This window comes from Pan paniscus, chromosome 13, assembly GCF_029289425.2.
Source record: "Pan paniscus chromosome 13, NHGRI_mPanPan1-v2.0_pri, whole genome shotgun sequence".
In the NCBI taxonomy this organism is placed as follows: Eukaryota; Metazoa; Chordata; class Mammalia; order Primates; family Hominidae; genus Pan; species Pan paniscus.
This window is the reverse complement of record NC_073262.2, coordinates 64,081,375-64,104,631: the sequence shown is the minus strand read 5'-3', so window position 1 is coordinate 64,104,631 and position 23,257 is coordinate 64,081,375. Positions and strand designations below refer to the sequence as shown.

Below are 23,257 nucleotides of genomic sequence, written 5' to 3'. Positions count from 1 at the left end.
AACTTCACTAGGGAACCAATAAGAGCCTAGACTTGTTCCAGTAGGACAGTAATTTGATCTATCACAGCACTCATAACAGTTCTAGTAGGTTAAGTTAAATTGCAAGTCCATGTAAAACATTCCTTTAATGAAGCTACAGTAATACTCTCACCATATTTTCACAAGGGTGCAGACTAGAATTAGATCTTTGTCTCTGTATCTTTTGCCATACAAATGGTATAATCAGTATGGTTCTGAACCGTAAGTAATAACAGGGGCAGTTACTTTTGTACATCACATTAGAAGTTGGTATTAGCCATTTTTTTTCCTCTATTAGAAAACTGGGTAGTCCTAATTTAGAAAAGATGAGACCAAACAATAGCAAAATTATTGCTTATAAGCTTATATTAAACTCACATTATGACTACTTTTCTCATTTTGCTTTTTAGACATATACTTTCTGTGGTTATTTTAGATGAAAGTCCAGTAGAGTTTGCAGTAGCCAATTCCCAGTTTCAAAACTGTTGGTAGAAATGTACTCTTTTAAAACATGATAAAGTCTAAATTAAAATTGCTCCCTTTTCTTTGTAAATGTACTCTTCCAAAATCCTAAAAGTATGTTTATAAGATAGTGAGTATACAATATTTAGCTTATGACAAATGCTAATAAAATGTCAACATTTTTTCTGAGTTACTCACTAATTAGGTAGCCACTCATTAATGGAAATCATTATACATTTGTGAAATTTTGTTATCACACTGATGTTTTATGTGTTATAAGATCTTAAAATGCAAACGGAAACATATCTTTGTGTGAGATTTCTAGACCACTGTCAAATGTTATTCCATCAATCCCACCCATTGCCAAAAAGACCTCAGGAGGCATAGACTGTAAATGTATTTTATTTTGTAAGTGACAATCAAAATATATTTGTGCTACTGATTTTTTCAAATATTAAATGGGATCTTAACAAAATTTGTCCACTTTGATGTATTCATGTATAACTTTAGAATCTGCAAAGACCCTGACTAAAGAAACAGAAGTAATCGCACAACTGAGACTGAAGGTGTTACAGTGCTGCAAATGATGCCAGATGTCTTACATTTAGCCAAGTACACCTTCAGAGGTCCCTTGATTTTGAGCATTAGGAACAACAGAGGAATATACACTGAAGGCATCATTAATAGCGTTTTTCATTGCTTTATTTAAATACGACAGTATCCAACATAGCTGCTAAACACTGGACAATATTTGAGGTCATAAGTACATCCACATGTTCCTCCAAATGACGTTTGGGGTCCTAAAAGAACAAAAATGAGGAAAGAGAAAACAGAACCATATTACTGGTAGATAAATTACTTAAATTTTTTTCAGTAGCTGATGAAACTAGTAAAGAAAGCCAGACCTTACTTAAATATTTTACAATTTAACTTTACTAGTATATTGTTACATTCTTAGAATTTCTAAATCAAAAAGTTAAGTAGCTAATAAAATAATAGATTACACAATGAAAGCTTGATTTATACAACGCAATGACTGTGTACCAGAGATTTTTATAAGGAGTAACAAGGAATTCTATACAGCTCACAATCATCTGATTTTTTTAAAAATTTCATTTATATATGTATACCTGTCTGAATATATGTTTATATTCTCTACCATTCATATATCTTGAATGTCTGAGAGAATGCTTAATTCAAAGCGGACATACCAAAGGGTAAGAGTTCAGTGTGAATTCTCAGCACTTCTTCTATGTTTTATAATAGCAAAAATCAGAATTCTGTACAAGTTTAATATTTCAAGAGTAGTGCTTTAAATGATTCAGAAAATATTCTTGGATCAAAAGTTGCCGTTTGTAGTTGAAGAATTTAAATACAATTTGGATCAATTCTAAAATGTTAAGAATGTTTCATGTAGCTATTTTGAAAAAAATGTATCATAGCAAATTATATAGGTGCAATCCTTTAACTTAAACCTGATCAAATCTATTTTTGCAATAGACTGAGTTAAAAAGGAGGCTTAAAATTGTATTGTAATAAAGTAATTTAAATTAAAATGCTTAGTATGTATTTATGTTTTAGGCAGAATTAAGTATTTGAGCAAAATTTCAGAGCTTTGAAATAAGGAATATATATTATACACAATAGAAAAATTATAATTTAAAGGATTATATTCTTACGATTATTGTTAAAATACCCAAGACTCCTAACTTTAAACAAATGTTCATTATTGGAATTATTTCTTGGCCATGCTTTTCTAACCCTTATTTTAATACACTATTTTTTTTAAACAACCCAGAGATACAACATGTTACAAATAATTTCAAGTGACTAGACTACAATATATTTTTTATTTCAGAAATAAGTCTTAGGGCATTTTAGGTGAAAAACACTGAGAAACACTGGCAGGAGAAAAAAAGATATTGGTTTAATTCCATTACAGACAGTTTTGCTTTTGCCATGCAGTAGGCCAAACCAGTGAGGTAATAACTATATTTTTAAAAATGATTCTGATGATTATTAAACTTTGCCAATTACATATTTTTCAGTTTCATTTTGTATTTAGACCTTTTATTTGCTGCTTTAAATCTGTATCAAGAAACTATGGCCTTGGAAAGGCATTTATTCAAAAAACAGTTACTGAATTCTATAAAGTATAAGGCTCCAAGTTGGTGATCTAGTATTATGATTAAAATAAGCAGTGGAAAAGATAACAAGGGTGATATCACATAAGATGAGAAAATAAAATGAACTGTATTTCATTTTGCTTTTTGAGGGTACTTGTTTTTAAACGTAATACTTAGAAGGTAGTGAAATTTGATTTTCTCATTTATGACATATGATAAAGTCAGACCTTTGCCCCTACTGCTCTGTTGGAGTAATTCATTTTATAGTGAATTGGTAACACGCTTCCCTCAGTTATCTACATTACTTCTTGTGGCAGCTGGGTGATTCTTAGAGATTTCCCATCCAAGAATGGTCCTGGCCCAAACCTACATAGCTTGTGAGATGTGATGGGATCAGAGCATATGGTAGGATGGCTGAAAGCAAAGACAGCTTAGTGTCTTGCATCTGAAATATCAAGATTCTGCCAACATCAGCAATATGATAACCATGTTCCATGAAATGGGGAAAAAATGTAATCAACATTCTTTAAAAAACAGTCTAATTAATCTGTAGATTCCTTTAATTGGTTGGTGTCTTCCCCCACCCTCAGATAATAGAGACTAAAATATATATTTCATCTTAGAAAAGTGAAAGAGCAAATACTTAAAGCCCTTTCTCTTCACTCAGTATAACCCAATAAGGCTCTAACCTTTCTCAGGAATATTACCTACATATTGATAAAGTACATGATTAACAAAACTTGTTACACATGAAATAAATCTACCCTTCTATTATCTTATTTATCTGTAGGTAAAAATAATACTTAAAAAATTAATTCAGGATACAAGTGTCCTAATTTGTTCCTAGTAAATTATTTTCACTGACGATAATATCTCTTAGGTATTTGTGATTTACTTCTCTATAGAGAACCTGACATCAAATAAATTTAGTGACCTTTACAATTAGTATCACATTTACATGACAGAAGAAAAACATAGAGTGGACAGGAAAAAAATTATATAGGCCCTAAAACAGTTTTAACTCTATAAGAACATGTTATTATGCAACTGCATAACTTATTAACAGTACACCTCACCTGCTTGCCAACATTCTTTATTGCCAGCTGTTCAGGTGTCATCTTATCTTCTTCTTCTACAGCCTGTGAATGAAACACAAAGGACAGAGTTTAAAATTATAAATCCTCTATTCCCACTGCAGGATAATCACCAAAAATAATGATGACCAGAATTTTCATTCATACAACTTTTATTCAAATAATTTACTGAACAAATAAAATTATGCTAAACTTCAGAATAACCTTCAGGGCAATAAAAACTATCAGCATCATCATTTTGAAAACAGACAAGAAATACACAGAAAGTATTGAAAATATCAAACCGGATCACTAAATGATTGTGTTGACCATTTGCAAACTGTTACTGAATTCTTCAGGAGATGGGAGATGGAAGTACCTGAGGTGGCACTTACGGCACTGTGGTACTAACTAATTCTGTTCTGTTGCTCTCTCCTTTTCCTATTTGCACAGTTCTTTCCCAATTTCCCATTTCGCTGTCTCCTTTTTTCTTATCAATCCAGCCTGCCCATAGCTTCAGTATCTATTTAACTATCAGTGGCACTTAAGATCAAAGGAGCTACCGACTTTTGATCCACTAAACAAATCACATGGGTTTCTCTCTTAGTAATTTCACATCTTTACATCTCTAAAAGTAATACGTGTATTCAGAAAAAAATCTGAAACTACTCCACATGAGTGATCTTTAGTAACCATGAAGAAATTGTCATTTGAAGTTTTCAACAAAAAAATTACCTGAACTAAAAACCAAATATAATCAAAATTAAATTAACCCAAACAATACATGAAAACCACTTTCCACTACTTTCAAAGTTAGCTGCAAACTCTTCTATGTATGATCATAACTTTCTGGCAGAGTAATTCTGAAATAATTATAACATTTAGATTGGCTACCACTACTGCCCTCCTCTCCCAATAATGGCACCAATATAAAACCTCTTTATTGAGAATTTCACACATAAGAAATCTTAACAGTTTGGGTATGTTATGGCCTGAAGACAAGACTCTGTATCAGGTGAACTTTTAATCTATGATTTATTCATAGCATCTGATAAATGGAAAAAAAAAACAAGAAAATTTAAGGATCACTAACCTTAAGAAATGCCAACACAGCATTTACCACAAAAAGAGTTACAAAAGGGGGTGAGATGGTGGTGGCAGAAAGCAGGGAACCAAAATCCCAGTGAGGGTTAGATTTGGATACTCTGAACTTTATTATCTCACAGCTGCCAAATTTCTTCATGTGCGAACAATGAACATGTAGGAAATGTAATCATCAGACATTCCCCATAAACTGGGAAGTTTGGCTGCATTTCACACCTTCTTAATAGTTTTGTAAACAGAGAACTTGAAAATGAGCAAAGATGGCAAGTGTCTAATTTTATAAATGGACAAACTATCTAGAGAATTTTCCCCAGTAGAACCTGCCTAAAGAGAAAAGATAGTGAATAGGTATTGTATCTACTGATTATCAGAGGATACTTATTTACAACACATCATTAGGAAATGCATTTATGACTCATAAGCCCGAAAGAAGAAAAAGTTAATAACATGCCAAATCTAGACAGAGAATATGCTCATTTTCAGAGTCAGATGTCACTCTATTATTTTCAGTTATAAAAGTATTTCCTAACTGGGAAATTGCTTCTCCCACTATTCAATGTTTTACATAAATGGAAACATTGACAAAACATATTAAGAGTATGTTTTTCTAAATTACTTTCACAAATTGTGACACTATACTTTATTGACTTAAAAGCACTTAGATGAATGGAACAATTCACATAAGTTTGTACTCCATACCCATTCAGTGTTAGTTGTTCTGGGTACATGCCAACAACAGTACTTACTACAGTATTGTAAGGAGGCAAAAATTTTGGAATTTGGCTCAAAATACCAATCCATGTACAAAACAGTTATTAGGGAGTATTGCAGAATATTGCAAACAACAAAGATGGTAGATAGACAATGAACGATGAAGGTCAAAAAGGACTTGAAGTACTGATCTTATTTGAAAGGTTAGGTATAAAAAGCACTAATTCAAATTTTAAAAATCTTTTACATAATTTACCCACTTTACCAATTAGTTTTTCCATTCCCAATAATTAAAAGAGAGAGTTCACAAACTCTTTGAGAAGTACAGATGGTAAAAAGTACTCCCAGCCATAGATGCCATCTGGGAAATGAGGAGCAGCTGTAGATTTAGGCATATACTAAGGTTGCAAACCCCCATGACAAAAGAGTAAGCATATCTCTTCAATTCTAAGATATTCCAAATCAAATGCCTAAATATTTTCTCTATCTACCCAAGTTACCTGTATCTCATCTACCATCTGGGCAAGACCAGTTTGTCTTCATTCACAGTTCTAATCTGGCTAGTTACCAGGAAAAACGTAAGAAATGGTTGCAGCAGAAACAAATGAAATTCAGGCACAGGCAGTGTCCTCACTAGGGAACTTCTGTGTTTATGGCAACTTCTGTGATTTGGCGTCAAATTTTGCTTTTGCATTCATGCTCTTCGGTTTACTCAACCAACAAAAAAGCACTGAAAATGTTTGTGGCTATTCACACTAGAAACGTTTTTAACAGTTTATCAACAAAGACCCCCAGATGGCTATCCCATCATGCACGGTCTGCACAGCTCTAAGAAATCCTTGGAATTTGGTCTGTTATGTGATCATAATCCCCTCCAATGTATCCCCTATCTTACAGAGGCTTTTACTAAACCCATTAACCTCATTCTCTTTTTTCTGCTAATGGTCAAGTTTCTTATATGGAAAATCTGTATCTCAAATTCCATCACTTTATTTACCCTTTTACAAACACTGATGGGATCTTTGGCACTTCACTAACACTCTTAAGGATCTCCAGGAGGTCAATTCCAATGGATTTTTTGTTGTTTTTGTTGTTGTTGTTTTTAACTTTCTGAACATACTTAGACCTACTCCAACATCTGTCTTCTCTTCTATTCCCTTAGCCTTTGCTTTTGCCACCCTGTATCTCTCTTATTCCACATCATACTTCTTTCACTATTTCTTTGGTTTCTTTTTCCCACATTAACATGTTAACTGTGTTCACACTATAACATGCCACGATCCCATTTAAATATCTTTTTAATATCACCATTATGGCAATTTTTACATAAGACAGCACAAACTGCTAAAATGGCATATACTAATTTTTCACTATTAAGCAATCAATGCATAACTGCTAGTGGATTTCAAAAAATGTATTTTACTTCTTTCATGATTTTTAAAGTATTGACTATATAAACAATATTATGTGTTATATGAAGACATTATAACTAGTTTTTCTACTACCATCACTAATTAAACATCAATATAGGCATGATTTTACAAATAATTTACTGAATCCTTAAAACATCTCAATAAAGAAGTTAATCTACACTTCATATGTTAATTTCAGCAAAATTTCTAGCATAAAAGGAATTTTTCAAACTCTTCTTGCTCTCAAGGAGCTCACATTTGCGCTTTACTTGCCCATAAATCTCAAATCATAATGCAGTGTAAAACATACAAAAAAGGAGTGTGCACAAAGCACGATGGGGACATAGGGGTTAAGTAAATGTACCTAACTTTTTCTTGTGGATCACCTGGGGAAACAGAGGGAGAGTCAGGATGAGAGTATAAAGAATGCATTAGGGAGGAACACATCATGTGATACTTAGTAGTAACAGGGAAAGGGAAAAACCATGGGAGAATGGCTGGATGTGGAAGAAGAGCAAGAGATGAGTCCAAAGTTTCAAACCTACATGATGCCTAGAAAAATGAGTGTCAGTTATAACCAAATTGGTAGAGGGAACTGTCATGAAAAAGTAGAAAGTAGGGTAGACAAGTAGGGTAGAAAGTAGGTAGACTCTTGAACAGCAGCATCTGAAGTAATGAACATGTAACTGGAAAGGTCTCAGACAGTGGAGATGATAATACATTTCAAATGAGAGGAAATGAAGAGATTTCAAAGTTGTTGGCATTGCTAAACTATGAAAACAGACTTTTAAAGAAAGGTATAAAAACAGAAGAGCAGAAAGGCAAGGGCTGAATCTTGGAAATGCTCATAGCAAAGGCAACAGAGTGTGTAGTTGCCAAAAAGTCAGGGGAACCATGGGAATGTATGGCCATGGAAGTAAAGAGAAGAGACTTCGGAAGTTCAAAGGTATGATGTGAAGGCAAGAGGACAAGGAAAATAACTGAAAGAGATGCAAGACTCAGTGCACTAAGAAAATAAATCACTCATCTCTTTTAACAAGCTGGAAACAGCAAATTGTCATCAGCGCCATACTCTGTCATGAAAAGGTTATGACTCCGAGAATACTGGAGGCAGGTGGAAGGAAATGATCAATGACGTAGGAGGTTACATTTTATCCAGTTAGCCTCAAGGAAGGGAGAGGGGCAAAGGGTGCCATGATAGAGAACAGTTGAAGATTAGGAAGAAAGGTGCCCCTTAGAGGACATTGCATTTCCTTAAATTTTAGTTTATATTATGTTAATATTAGTTAATAACAGTGCTTATGATTGGCCACTTAATAAAGTCACATTTTTGGTAGAAAAATACAAGTATAGCATAATTTCATTCATTTAATAAATACTTATTGAGCATCTACCATTTATCTGGCAGTGTACTAAAGATAAAATGAGACAATATCTGAATTCACAGAGCTTATAGACTAGCTGTAAAACCAGGAAATTAAAAAGTAATAATTAGGCTGGGCATAGTGGCTCACAACTGTAATAATCTCAGCTACTCAGGAGGCTGAGGGGGAAGCATCACTTGAGGCCAGGAGGTTGAGACCACCTAGGGAAACACATCAAGACTTTGTATCTTAAAAGAGAAAAAAAAATAGCCAGGCATAGTGGTGAGTGCTTGGAGTCCTAGCTACTCAGGAGGCTGAGGCAAGAGGACTGCTTAAACTCAGGAGTTCAAGACTGCAGTGAGCTATGATGATATCATGCAGCCCGCCTAGGCAACAGAGCAAGACCTGGTCCCTTAAAAAAAAAAAAATTTAAATTCATTTGATAGAAGAACAAAGTTCTACTGGCATATAAAGAAGGAGTAAATAGCACTCATTTGGTGGTATGGTGAGGGTCTCAAAAGTGAGAAAGGGTTAGGCTGAGAATTGAATGAAAAAGAGTGGGGATGGGAATATAGTAGTAAGGAGTGCTTCAGGCCAGGAAGCAAGAAAAAGCATTATAAGTTAGAAGAACTGCAAATTACTCAGTATTTCAACGACATAACAGTGATAAGAAATAAAGCAACAGAGGCAAGCAGGAGCCAAATGGGGTTTGGACCTCATTCTAAGGCAATGAGAAGTCAGTCATCAAAGGCTTTTTAAAAGCAAGGTAGTGACATGAACCAATTTGCATTTTTAAAAATGAGGTACATTTCACATAACATAAAATTAACCATTTTAAAGTGTACGATTCAATCACATTTAGTGCCCCAATCACCTGTATTCCAAAACGTTTCATCACCCCAAAGGAAAACCTAGTACACATTAAGCTGTTACTTCCCCATTCCTGCCTTGCCTAAGTCCCTGGCAACCACACATCTGTTTTCTGTCTCTATGGATTTGCCTAGTCTGTTTTTTTCATATAAATTGAATCATATAATATGTGGCCTTTTGCATCTGTCTTCTTTCACTTACCATGTTTTAGAGGTCCATCCATGTAGTAGCATGTATCAGCACTCCATTCCTTTTTATGACTGAGTAATAGTATGTTGTAAGTACATACCTCAATTTGTTTATCCACTCATCTACTGATAGACATTTGGATTGTCTCCAACTTTAGCTAATGTGAACAGTGCTACTATGAACATTCATATACACGCTTTTTGTTTGAATACCTATTTTCAATTCTTTTGGGTATATACTTATGAGCAGAATTGCTGGGTCACATGGGAACTGTCTGTTTAACTTTTTGAGGAACCACCAAACTGTTTTCCACAGTGGCTGTACCATTTTATATCCCCACTAGTAATTTCTTCATACCCTTGGCAACACTTGTTATTTTTCATTATTTTGATTCTAGCCATTGTAGCCATTGTGGTTTTGATTTGCATTTTTCTAATGACCAATAATTGATTGAACATCTTTTTTATGTGTTTGTAACCATTTGCATATCTTCTCTGGGAAATTTCTATCCAAGTCCTTGCCTAATTTTGTACTGGATTGTCTTCTTGTTGCTGCATTGCAAGAGTTCTTTATAGTTTCTTTTTTTTTTTTCCTGTTTTTAATTCTTGTATACTTTCTTTTCATTTTTGTTTTGTTTTGTTTTGTTTAAGAGACAGAGCCTTGCTCTGTTGCCCAGGCTGAAGTACAGTGGTATGATCACGGTTCATTGCAGCCTTGACCTCCTGGGCCTCGGTGATCCTCCCACCTCAACATCCTGAGTAGCTGGGACCACGGGTGCATGCTACCACACCCAGCTAATTCTGTGTGTGTTTGTGTAGAGACAGGGTCTCTCTATGTTGCCCAGGCCTTGAACTCCTGGGCTCAAGTGATGATCCTCTCCTGCTGTGGCCTCCCAAAGTGCTGGGCTTACAGGCATGTGCCACAACACATGCCTTTCTATTTTCTAGATATTAGACCTTTATCAGATACCTGATTTGCAAAAACGTTCTCCCACTTTGTAGGTTGTCTTTTCTCTTTTTTTAAATAGTTTTCTTTGATGCATGACCAATATGCATTTTAGAAAGATCATTCTACAGAATGGAAAATTGATTTGAATGGGAAAGACTGGAGATGCAAGCAAACCAATTAGGAGGTAAGGCAATGGAACTGGCAATGCGAAGAGGCAGATTAATTCAAGAATTTAGTCAGAATGGTTTACTGATTGAGTAGATGTGAGAAAGAGAGAGGAGTCAAGAATATTAATAACATCAGAAGTGGTTGTAGCTATCATTTTATTAAATGCCTATCATGTGCCAGATACTTCACATATATCACAATCCTTAACCTCATTTTAGAGATAAGGAAACACAGTTCAGAGAGGCTGACTTGCCTCTAGCCATACACACAATAAGCAATGACACTGGGGCTTAAACACAGTCCTATGTATCTCCAAAGACCTCAAAGAAACATTCATGGCAATTGGGGAAATCATTACTTTTCACTGATACAACCTGAATAATAATAATAATAATAATAATAATAATGTCAAATGCATGATTAAGTGGCCCTAAACAACATAGTTGCTTCATAAAAATTTCACAGAGAATTCAATTTCAAAATGTAATTACATGAAATAGAGATGAACAATAAAGATCATATATGTATGTGCACATGTGCTTGTGTGTGTATATACGTATATAAGAGAAACTGTAGTTAAGGTTGTTGGAAAAAATTTCTATGGCAGAATCCGACAGTCACCTTCTTAATGTCCATCTTCCCCTTCTTCTGCTGTAACATAGCTCTGATTTTACTAAAGGTATCAATGACCCCAGCTAAAAGACCACATTGCACACACTGCATAAGCTTTCTTGCAGCTAGTTGTGTCCATTTAACTACGTTCTGCCAAATGAGATGTACAGTTGACCCTTGAACAAATGGGGATGAGGGTTATGGGTGCTAACCCGTCACAGGTGAAAATCTGTATGTCACTTTGACTCTCCTCAAACTTAACTATTAATAGCCTACTGTTGACTGAAAGCCTTACTGATAATATAAAGTTAACACATATTTTGTATGTTATATACATTATATACTATATTGTTACAACGAAGTAAGCTAGAGAAAAGAATATGTTATTAGGAAAGGTGTAGGGAAAAGAAAATACATTTACAGTACCGTACTTATTTATCAATACAATAAGTTTACATTATCTGTTTACAAGGTGAATTGCCTGTCTGAAATGGCAGGCAACAGCAGCTGCAGACCTCTATCTATAGCACATATCAAGCAATTCAACTTTCTCAACTGAGAATGGTGCCATGTACATCTATGTATGTATACGTTTTGACAAATTTTTATTTTATAGTAGATTAGTGTATGTTTTATGGTAGCAAATGATAAAACAGACTAGTGTCTCCTATATTTTATGCGTTTGTGACATACCTTGTTTTTTTTTTTTTTTTTCAATATTTCTGGGCTGCCAGGTGCTTTGGCTCATGCCTGTAATCCCAGCACTTTGGGAAGCCAAGGCAGGCAGATTGCTGGAGCCCAGGAGTTCAAGACCAGCCTAGGCAACAGAGTGAAACCCCAACTCTACAAAAAATTAGCCAGGCATGATGGCACATGCCTGTAGTCCCAGCTACTTGGGGGGCTGAGGCAGGAGGATTGCTTGAGCCCAAGAGGTGGAAGCTACAGTGAACCATGATCATGCTATTGTACTCCAGACTGAGTGACACAGTGAGACCTTGTCTTTAATAATAAAAAAAATAATAATAATTCTGGGCTATGCAGTTTGAGGTTTTTTTCAAATTGCTCTACATCTCAAAAAAGATTCTAATATATTTATGAGAAAAATCCATGTATAAGTGGCCCTATACAGTTCAAATCCATATAGTTCCAGGGCCGGTTGTAATCAGGAGTGCTGTGTGGAACTTATGGAAAGGATCCTGAAAGGAAACTGATTTATCCCCCTTTTGCCCTTTCTTCTCTTCCTGTTGCATGAAACCCAGATGAGATGCCTGAAGCTATCGCAATCACAATGAATCATGAGGTGACCTAAAGGAAGAAAGCCAACACAAGCAAAGCAGAGCAGAGAGATAGAAGGAACCTGGGTCTCTAATGTCTTTGAAGTTTTATATTGGACTTGAAATATGAGACATACCTTTCTACCTTGTTTAAGCCATTGTTATTTTGAGCTAACACAACCTTAGATCTAAGTATTACTTGTTTAATGCAAAAACTGAAAATAATTCAGGCGTTACATAAAGTATAGGAGTCTCCCGCCTCACACACACTGTTACCAACACAATATGTTGACATATATGCAAGATAGAGATACTTTTGAAAAAGGGAGAGAAGATAACGTGATAGGAATTATTTTAACATTGTTATACAATTTAATTTTGTACATCTAACAGCAGGTTGTAGATATTTCTGTATGTTTTTGTGAAATTTTATTTTTCATAATAAATCCTTTAAAGAGAACATGTGGTTTAAAGAGTTATATGCACTTAAAACTGAAAGACGGCCTCCAAAAATGTATCAATTACTTTCCCACTAGTGGTATATTTTCCTAAAAAAATTCTTTTTTATTTAAAAGGGAAAAATATTTTTCTATTTGTTTTAACTTTTTTTGACGACTTAAAAAGGCTAGAACTTTTCCATGTTTATATACCATTTGTCTTCAGTGAGTTTTCTCTTTTGCTCAACTCATTTTAAAAAAATATTTTATAGGCAAAGACTACAAATTGGGTGCAGTGTATATACTGCTCAAGGGATGGGTGCACCAAAATCTCACAAATCGGCATTAAAGAACTTACTCATGGAACCAAACACCACTTGTTCCTCAATAACTTACAGAAATAAAAAACAAAAATAAAATAAATATTTTATAGGAATTCTCTGAATATTATGCATTTTTGGATACTAGCTCACTCTGTGTTATAGGTAAAAATATTTTCTTCCATTCTGACTCGTAACAAACACTCAATAAATGTTAGTTGTTATTTTATGAAGATAAACTTTAATGTCATGTTATCAAATTTTTCAAAGCTCACGTTAATATTCTTACTAGAATTATAGTAACCTTTGGGAAGCCTGACAGCAGCTTTACAATACTAAGTCTTCCCATTTGGAAACATGGTATGTCCCAATTTATTTACAAATGTTTTTCATTTTCTTCACAAAGGTCATACACACTTATACATTTACATTTCTTGTGATGGTTAATTCCTGAATATTTTTATAATTTTAGATGCTACTGTGAACTGATTTGCCTATTATATTTTTCGACTGTTTTCAGTTTATATAACTATGTTTACCACCTACATAATTCGATTAAAACAGTTCTAAGAGTTTTCTAAGTTTATTCTCTTAGATTTTTATGTTTGATTGCAAACACATTCTATTATATCCAAATAATAATCATCTTACCTGTTTTCCCCAATATTTATATCTGTTGTTTTTATCATATTGTACTACCAAATGAGATTTCTCCATTTAATATAGCTACTGTATTAAACCAAATGTAATTGTATATTTACATATTTCATATGTAAGCATATAAAAGAAATATTGAAACTTTCTTTCAGGTTACTAAGAAGGTCAGTATTTCTACCTGAACAGTAAACTGTCAGATCTCCAAATTTATAGCACTACATGCTTGGGGAAAAAAAGGCAAATTTTTGTTTCTATGCTATTCTTAAAATGTTCTTCACAATTCATTTTTTCACCTGCACATTCATTTACAAATATGTAATCAAACATTATCAAAATTAAAAAAAAATAGCAGATGCATCTCCGCATGAATAAATTAGGAGACTTGGAGTAACAGAACTGTGGGTGTTGTGGTTCAGTAATTAGAAAAAAATCAAATGACTAATAATAATCAAGCAGAATTTGTGTGGAATTCAGACTTGAAACTGAAAACTTGGGACGTAAGAATTTAATTATTTTCTAACCTTCTTTTACTTTAGGACCTAACTGGCATCCAACAGCAATTACCTTAGCTTAAAACACCAACCAATTAAAAAGAATACTATGAAGAATTGGTAGCATGGGCCTTTCTTTTTATATTTTAAGTGTTACTAAAAAAACCCACCGTATTTCTTTCAATCACAGAGGGAATTACATTCCCAAATTTGGACTCTTTCATATCACAGCTTACACATTGTTTTCATTTTATAACCAAACCTTACAAGTTTTTGAGTACTACAGAGATTTTTTAAAACTGTAAAATAGGAAAAACTTCTGTAGATGGGCAGCAGTAACCATAAATAGGTTATTTCCTGGCAGTAGTACCAATACAAATTTACTTAAACGTGTAATGTTAAAGAGAAATGAAAACCATTCCTACAGTCTGCTGAATAATTACTTAAGTCATAACTTTTTTACTTATAAAAGGTTAACTATTTAAAATACGGTGAGCGATTTATTTCTCTTTATCTAATCTCCACAGCATGAAAACGTATACTAGAAAGATAAGAAATATTTTCCCTACAATCTAGCACTAATGGGGATTTCCTAGTTGAAACACTATAATCAGGGCATACTTTTCAAAGCCAACCCTAATTCTGCTGGGATTTCATTTGTATGGGCCCATCAACTTTATTTTAAAGCTTAGTTCTCTCAAAAGTCTTATTGCTACACTTGGTAAATTTTATACACTGTCTCTTGGATAAAATATTTTTTAAGTTGTATTTATTTTTAAAAGGGAAATACTACGTTTTGGTGTAATAACCAACAACAATCTTAACTATGATCCTGAAATCTTGAGCTCTAGCCTTTACCATTAATTCCTAGTCCCACATTCTAATTGCTTCCTTAAAAATAAACTCTTTACCTCCTTCCTCAATCCTTCTACTTCTACCTAAATTGAAAATGCTAATGGTACTACCATACTACTGGTCACCCAGGCAGGAAACTTTGAATTCCTCTTTGATTCCTCCTCCTTCTTTCACTTCGTCTATCCGACCAGTGCCATGCTTTATTTATTTGCCTATTGGTACCTCCATTCCCACTGCTACCATGGTAATCCAGACTCTTCGTACCTTTTGTTTGGGTAGTGGCAAGCTCCTCTTAAACAGACTCTCCATTTCAAATCTTCTCTTACAGTGTTCCTTCTATACTGTTGTGAAATCATGTTTCTAAAGTCAGGTTCTAAGCATATCATGCCTCTGATCAAAAATAACTCTTAGGCCAGGCACGGTGGCTCATTCCTGTAATCCCAGCACTTTGGGAGGCCAAGGCAGGTGGATCACCTGAGGTCAGGAGTTTGAGAACAGCCATGGCCAACATGGTGAAACCCCGTCTCTACTAAAAGATATAAAAATTAGCTGGGTGTTGCAGCGGGCGCCTGTAATCCCAGCTACTTGGGAGGATGAGGCAGGAGAATCTCTTGAACACAGGAGACAGATGTTGCAGTGAGCTGAGATCACCCCACTGCACTTGAGTCTGGGTGACAGAGCGAGATTCCATCTCAAAAAACAAACAAACAAACAAAGAAAAACTCCTCAAAAAAACCTCTTATCCTGACATCCCAAGTGCTATTACTAGACTTCAAAAACTTTTTAAAACTTAATTCCCCACTGTTCACCCTCACGTTCTATGCATGCTAGCCAAGCATATTGTTTCTTAAACATGTCCTATGTCTTTTTTGCTCCCCAACACCTCCCCAACCCACCCCGCTCACCCAAACCTCACATTCCTGGTAACCACAATTCTACTCTCTACTTCTATGAGTTCAACTTTTTTAGATTCCACATATAAGTGAGATGATGTGGTATTTGGCTTTCAATGCCTGGCTTATTTCACTTAAAATAATGCCCTACAGGTTTATCCATGTTGTCATAAATGACAGGATTTCCTTTTTTTAATGGCTGAATAGTATTCCATTGTATGTATATCTATATACCACATTTTCTTTATTTGTCTGTTGATTGACACTTAGGTTGACTCCATATCTTGGGTACTATGAATAATGCTCCAATAAACACGGGAGTGCATACATCTCTTCAACATACTGATTTCATTTCCTTTGGATGTGCAACCAGTGGTGGGATTGCAGGATCTGTTCTATGCCTTTTCTATCTCCTAGCCCTTGCCTGTGATGTTTACTTTGCCTAGGGTAACATTTCTTTCTATGTTCAAGTCTTACTTATGCTTTAAGGCCTAGTTCGAATGTTGTTTATCTGTAAGGCAGCAACCTGGGTGTTGGCCAGCTTGAAAGTCAGAGCCTATGAGCTCCTACAGGGCTTCCCATGGTCTTCTCTATGGTAGTGTTTCTCTAATGTCTAACTACAAGAGTAGACATTGGAGAGCTGGTTAAAGCGTAGATTTTGAGCCATTAGGTCTGAAAGTCTGCATTTCTAACAAGATTCTAGGTGATGCTAATGTAGCTGGTGTGTGGACAATCTGAATATGAAGGTGTTATGGTACAGACTGATTTTTAACTAATGCCCTGGTTATTTAGAAGCTTGTCTAACTGTTCCTGTTTTCCTATAAATAAAGCAAGGATCCATTTTCTATTATAACTTGTATAAGAGATGTTCAATAAATATTTGTTAATATAACACTGCATAATGTATAAATGTGTATTTTAAAATTGTAGGTTTTCAACCCATTAATGAGTTGCAATCTATATGTATACATGTATGATATGCCTGGCACATTAGATTTTCAATAAATAATTATTAAATAATGGAAACGTTCATTAAATAAATTAGACACAGCAAGTAGTAAGTGCTGTTAATTGTTATCTATATCCCCTTACTCCTTGTCCCTTTCAAGAAAAAAATACCCTAAATAATGAAGAGATTTCAAATGTGCAACTGTATTACATGGTCTACAACAGGAGTTGGCAAACTATAGCCCATGGGACAAATCTGGCTAGCTGCTTGTTTTAATAGATCCCAAACACATTCATTCTTTTACATATTGTGTATGGCTGCCCTTGCATTACAAAGGCAAGGGTGAGTAGCTGCAGACCAGATGAACTGCAAAGCAAATATTTACTATTTTATTTACAAAACAGGATTCTCTATTTTTAATTACTTACATAATGCTTGGCATCTAATCATACATATTCCAAAGATTATAAAGAAGAAATGGCAGAAGTAACTTTTACCTTATTGTAATTCTTGGCTAATTCCAACATCTCTTTTACCACTGATTCATTGTGTTTACAATGTTCACTGTAGTCCTGAAGTGTCAAACCTTCCATCCAACTCTTCTTATGCAAATTTAGCAACATCTAAAAAATAAAAGAAAAAGTAATTCTTTTTCTGCCTTGAGGATACCCCCTTCATTGTCTAGAGAAAAAAAACTTCAAAAAAAAAAAAAAACATTTTGACTTAATGGATTTAAGTTTAACTTTATTAATTCAAATGAACTCCAATTAGAATGCTCCTATATTTGTATTAATATAACTTAAGGAGTACTCCAACACCAAGGCCTTTGCATTTGCTGTCCTTCTACCTAGAAGGCTATTCTCATCTTTGCATAACTTACCTTCCTCTCTTCCTTACAGATAGATGTCTTCCCTAACAACAATATACCTAAAATAGTCACACTACACTACCTTAAACAAAATCTTTCTTCCCTTAACCTGCTGTATTACTTGTATAATGCTTACAAAGACCTGAAATTTTTGTTTACTTGTTTACTGCATTTCTCTCCCACTAAAGGGAAATCAAGAAGGCAGGGACTTTGCCCTATTCATTTCAAGATCACTAGGGTCTAGATTCTAGAACAATATCTAATAATAGCTCAATAAATATCTGATGAATGAATGAATTAATGAAATTTCTAAGTATCTCTAATTTTTCATATAGCCTAGCTTTCAAATGCCAAGATAACGAGATAAATGCCCCATTTACTGCGTGACCTTGTGTCAATCTTTCTGATCCTCAGTTTAGAGATCTATGAATTAAGGGGCTTGTATTAGGTAATCTCAAAGTTTCCTTCAAATTCTGGTATTCCATCTATAATTTAAAAACTTAAAACTTCCTTATTGTCAGGATGAAAAGCCATGAAGCTGAGAATAAAAGATTTATCTAGGCCGGGCACAGTGGCTCATGCCTGTAATCCCAGCACTTTGGGAGGTCAAGGCGGGCGAATCAGTTGAGGTCAGGAATTCGAGACCAGCCTGGTTAAAATGGTGAAAGCCTGTCGCTACTAAAAACACAAAAATTAGCTGGGTGTGGTGGCAGACGCCTGTAATCTCAGCTACTCGGGAGGCTGAGGCAGAAGAATCACTTGGACCCCAGGAGACGGAGGTTGCAGTGAGCTGAGGTCACGCCACTACACTCCAGCCTGGGTGACAGAGTGAGACTCCAAAAAAAAAAAAAAAATTATCTAGTGTGCAATCACACCAGCAAATTGGGGTTGGATCCTATATCAGTGATCATGAAACTAAACACCTTAGTTCAATGTTTCTCAAATTGGACTTACTATTCTGAGTACTTATTCTTAGATGTTCCTAAGTTTTCAAGTTTATATTTTAAGACGGTTTTTCTTAAAGTCCTACCCTACAAATTTTCTTCAATTGAGGACCATCATTAAATAAGAAGTTTTTTCCCTTTGGACGATTCACAAAATTGTGAAAAGTAAAAGAAAAAAAATGATGGCTATAAAATGACTGTTGTTTTGTCAATAGAACCATTATACTTTAAATGAGATCCCTGAGCCATAAGAATCTGAAGATGTACTTGGAGGTATATGGGGGTTTAGTTTAGAAAAATTATCCTACTTGCTTAGAAGTTTACAGCTATTTGTGGTACAAATTTTATCTTACATTGGAAAATAAGCTGCCTGTCAAAATCACCTATAAGGCTTTTGAAGATACAAAACTCCTCCATTCCCTTCCTTTGGCTCCAAGGTCACTAATTCTCCCATTTTCTCCCATGGCTCCAGGGGTAAGGACAGTATGCCAAAAAAAATTAGGAAAACCCTCCACAGATGATTTCAGTTTCTCTGATTCCTTCCTAGCTTCTCCACTGATACCGTTCTAGAAAATACATGTTTGGGAAATGTGGGTGCTGCTACAACTACCTATGCTATACAGCTACCTATAATTAAGTGTTGAGACTTAGATTTCCCTACCACTTCAAAAGCAAACAAAGACAGTTCCCAAGGAGCAACAGGATATTCCTATCATACCTGGACAAGGATTCCCTTGCGACCCTCGAGTAAGGCTGGGGGTTAAGTAAACAAGTTGTCTGGATAAGAGTAAAGGCAGAGCTTTTGTTACCAAGAAGGCAGGTTAACAGCTAAACTGAGCTATTAAGAACATAAACATAACATTAAGTAATTTATGTAAGTGCTTATATATTTGCTTTTTATGCCAAGGAAAATGGCTAAGTTTATGAGATACTCCCCAAAAAAAGAGAAAGAAAAATTGATGTAATTAGCTAGACATTTCCAAATAGATGGGTGTCAGATATCAGTCTGATAAAATATTTATATTCTGAATGAATTTTGTTTGTCCCTGAATGGTGCCATATTTCACAGACTGTACTCATTCCATGTAAACTTAAAAATAAGTGTTAAAAATATACTTAAAGTAATCAACTAAATCTATCACAGCAGAAGTAAACTGTGGTACACAGGCAGGCAATTAGAAGAGAGCGTTATAAGATCCCCTTGCGCCAAGGGGGAAGTGGTCCCCCACTCCCCTCACTCATCACGTGCTCAAGCACTGGGCCCTTCAGATGAGTTTATGAGTGGATTTGACCTTTTAAAACTCTAGTTTATCAAACTTAAAAAAACAAAATTAGAATTCTTATTTCAAGGAAAATCTTATATTGCACATCCTCCCCCCACAGCATATAGATTAGATTAAAAATGGATGTGATCTGGTTGAAAGAGGGGGTAAGCGTGGAGAGCCCAACTCACTCCATCTGCCACTTGCCATGTACCAGAATCCCCTTCTAAGACACCTTGGTGAGAAACAGTTTGGGCTAGATAGAATGATCTTATTTGCTACTGATTACTTATCACTTTCTGACTTGAGAGCGGTCTCACTAACCAAAACTTACTGGCTATCAATCAACAGTAAACTCAGTGTTCTTTTAAAAAATGCTTTTAACTTTACCAGAGAGAAATACAAGAAACTAATTAGGTGGATGACTAATTGTAATAGTAAAGGGGGGAAACTGGTTCAGATTGTAATATCAAAAAACAACAGGCAGATTTAAATACTTGGCATTAGTTGAGAGAAAAACTGTACTAGAAATAATCCTAAAATAGAAACAAATGAGAATGCTAATTCATCAAAATGTCAGGTAATGTTAAAAACTAATCAAACTTGAAAACTGGTATAAAATGGGATCAGAATCTAGTACAAATTATCTGAAAACCCTAAAACTGTTTCCCTTTAACTCAGCTTAGTTTTCTTTAGAGTAAACATGGTATGTTTTCTAAAAGCACTAGGCTGGGTGCAATGGCTCATGCTAATGATTGCAGCACTTTAGAAGGCTGAGGTGAGAGGATCACTTGAGCACAGGAGTTCAAGCCCAACCTGAGCAACAAAGCAAGACTCCGTTTCTACCTCCTACCCACCACCCAAAAAACAGCCAGGTGTGGTGGTGCATGCCTATAGTCCCAGCTACTCGGGAGGCTGTAGAGTGAGGATCCCTTGGGCCTAAAAGTTCAAGGCTGCAGCGTGCCATGATCACACCATTGCACTCTAGTCTGGGAGACAGAGCAAGACCCTACTATCTCTTAAAACAAACAAACAAACAAAAAGCACTACACAACTGCAATTTAAGTTATTCCTCTCAAATTTACAGAGCAATATATTACTAATTTAATTACAAAAGGCCTTTTTATTGAAGAAGATAAGTTAATCAGAAAAATCACAGAACTAAAAGAAATATTTTTATGACTTATCATAAAACCAAAGTGGAATGTTTGATTTATTTCCTACTTCCTCTCCCACTTCAGCACCTACCAATAAGGTAAAATGTGTCTTTAAATAGTCCAATAAAATATTCCCTTATTTTGTGCTGCAATTCATCAATAATGGAATAATATTTGGAAACACTGAAAGAGGTCAAAAATTCGAATTTAAATCACATACCAGGTAATAGTTTAAATGGTTTGAAAAAGATTTTTTTCCTCCTATAAGATAAAAATTTAAACTTACCTTCTGTTCCAGTTCATTTTTCCGATAGTTAATAGTAATGGAGTAATAATGTCTGTTTAGTCCATGAATTAATGCCTATATAGATCAATGATTTTAAAAAGGACAAATTAATATTTTTCACCTAATAAAAATGTTTGAAACTGTTGATATATTCTTACATAATACCTGTACCATCCTCTAATAAAGGCATTTTATTTTAAGTAAATTAAGATGAAATTAAAGTATTCTTCTTAGCTACAAGTTTAAAACTAAGGTTTAGAGGAACGGGTTACACATTCTTCAAAGCATGATATGGAGGAGCACAAATTAAGCAGTTTCAGTAGCCTTGCTCAGTCAGAGATAAGGTTTGATCTTATCATAAGCTAAGTTTATAAATCATTCATAATTTATTAAATCTAACTTTATGATATCTAGGGGGCTCATGGGTATTTCAAATGAAAAGCCTAAAAAGCCACAATAACACAGCTGTTTCTTTACCCACATTAATCTGGAATTCCCCTTTTCCTAATTCAGTTTTGATTGATTCAAATAATTATGTTATGCATGTCTCCAAATTAACTATGTGGATTTTGGTCTTTACTGGGTCTGTCTAGCTCATGCTCTTATCCAGTGACATGCAATCTCACCAACCAGAATTTTTTTCACCTCACTCTGTCTCCAAGGTGAACAGGCCAATCATAATAAAATCTTAAGCTAATAGCATGGCTTTATTAAGAAACAATAATCCTGGATGTCCTGAAATCAATTCACAACTGCCCCCATATCTAACTCTGACAACAGCAAGTGTTCAAATGAGGTTCAACAGTACTCTGGTGGACCTAAAGGACCCTCTGGCAGCCTAGAAAAACATGAAAGTCAGAAATAAACCTTTAGGGATATTTTTAACAAGTATAAAAACAAAAAGGACTTTGGAGTTAACCCTCAGGAATCTAAAGAGAAAAACTAACCAAAATAACCACCACTTCTCTAACTAATAGACTTTTACAATGTAGGTCTTAAGATGTCACTGAGGTAGAGGAAGAAGGGGTAAAGAAGAGAACATTTAATGAGCAGCTAGTATCTGCTTTACACATTACATCTTCTAATCTTCATAGTACTGTAAGGTAGGGCAATTCAATTTGTATTTTGACAGATGAAAATAAAATGCAGGGTCGGGCTCAGTGGCTCAAGCCTGTAATCCCAGCACTCTGGGAGGCTGAGGCAGGAGAATCACTTAAGCCCAAGAGTTCAAGACCAGCCTGGACAACACAGCAAGACCCCATCTCTCTAAAAAAAAAAAAACAACAACAAAAAAGAAAGAAAATAAGACACAAATATTAATTTGTCCAAGTTTATAGCTAGTAAAAGGCTAGATGGGGATCTGAACCTAGGTCATTCTGATTCCATAGCCTATGTTCTTTCTAACATACTATGCCACAATACATGTCAGGAAATTCTTGGATTAAGTCTATTTACTTTAAGGATCAGGATGAAACAAAGCATTATGTTAATTTTTAAGCTTTGGTAGCAAAAATCACTCCAATGAGTATTAAAATATTTTAGATGAGTACTTTAACAATAGATTCTTATTTTACCAATGTCTGTTATAAAAGTGAGCTATGAAATTCCATAGGAAGCAGTGACTGATTGTAAAGTACCAAGAGTGTATATTAAATCCTTATTCATTTCAATAATCATCAGAAGCAATGAATTAAATTTTAGTGCATAAAAATGCTATACTGTACAGATCAAAAAGTAGAAGTGATCAGGGCTTCCTTTAATCTGTGCTCATATTCGTGTACATTAGGAGGTGAATCAGCCTGGTAGA

The 23,257-nt window shown here is 34.8% G+C and overlaps 1 protein-coding gene across 4 annotated transcripts in view; it reads right to left on the bottom strand.

Moving 5' to 3' along the window:
* Positions 1-864: 864 nt before the first annotated feature.
* The window catches only part of PSMD14 (proteasome 26S subunit, non-ATPase 14), a 106,641-nt gene continuing 84,248 nt past the window's right edge, over positions 865-23,257 (bottom strand). For 3 of the 4 annotated variants that reach the window (XM_003820943.5, XM_008974415.4, XM_063595201.1), the window contains 4 exons: positions 21,451-21,525; positions 17,431-17,556; positions 3,683-3,745; positions 865-1,280 (listed from right to left, as the gene is read on the bottom strand). In XM_003820943.5, coding sequence (XP_003820991.1) covers positions 1,182-1,280; positions 3,683-3,745; positions 17,431-17,556; positions 21,451-21,525 — 363 coding nt within the window. In that variant the 3' untranslated portion in view covers positions 865-1,181. The remainder of the gene's footprint in view (positions 1,281-3,682; positions 3,746-17,430; positions 17,557-21,450; positions 21,526-23,257) is intronic. The other variant, XM_034954380.3, reaches the window with a different exon arrangement.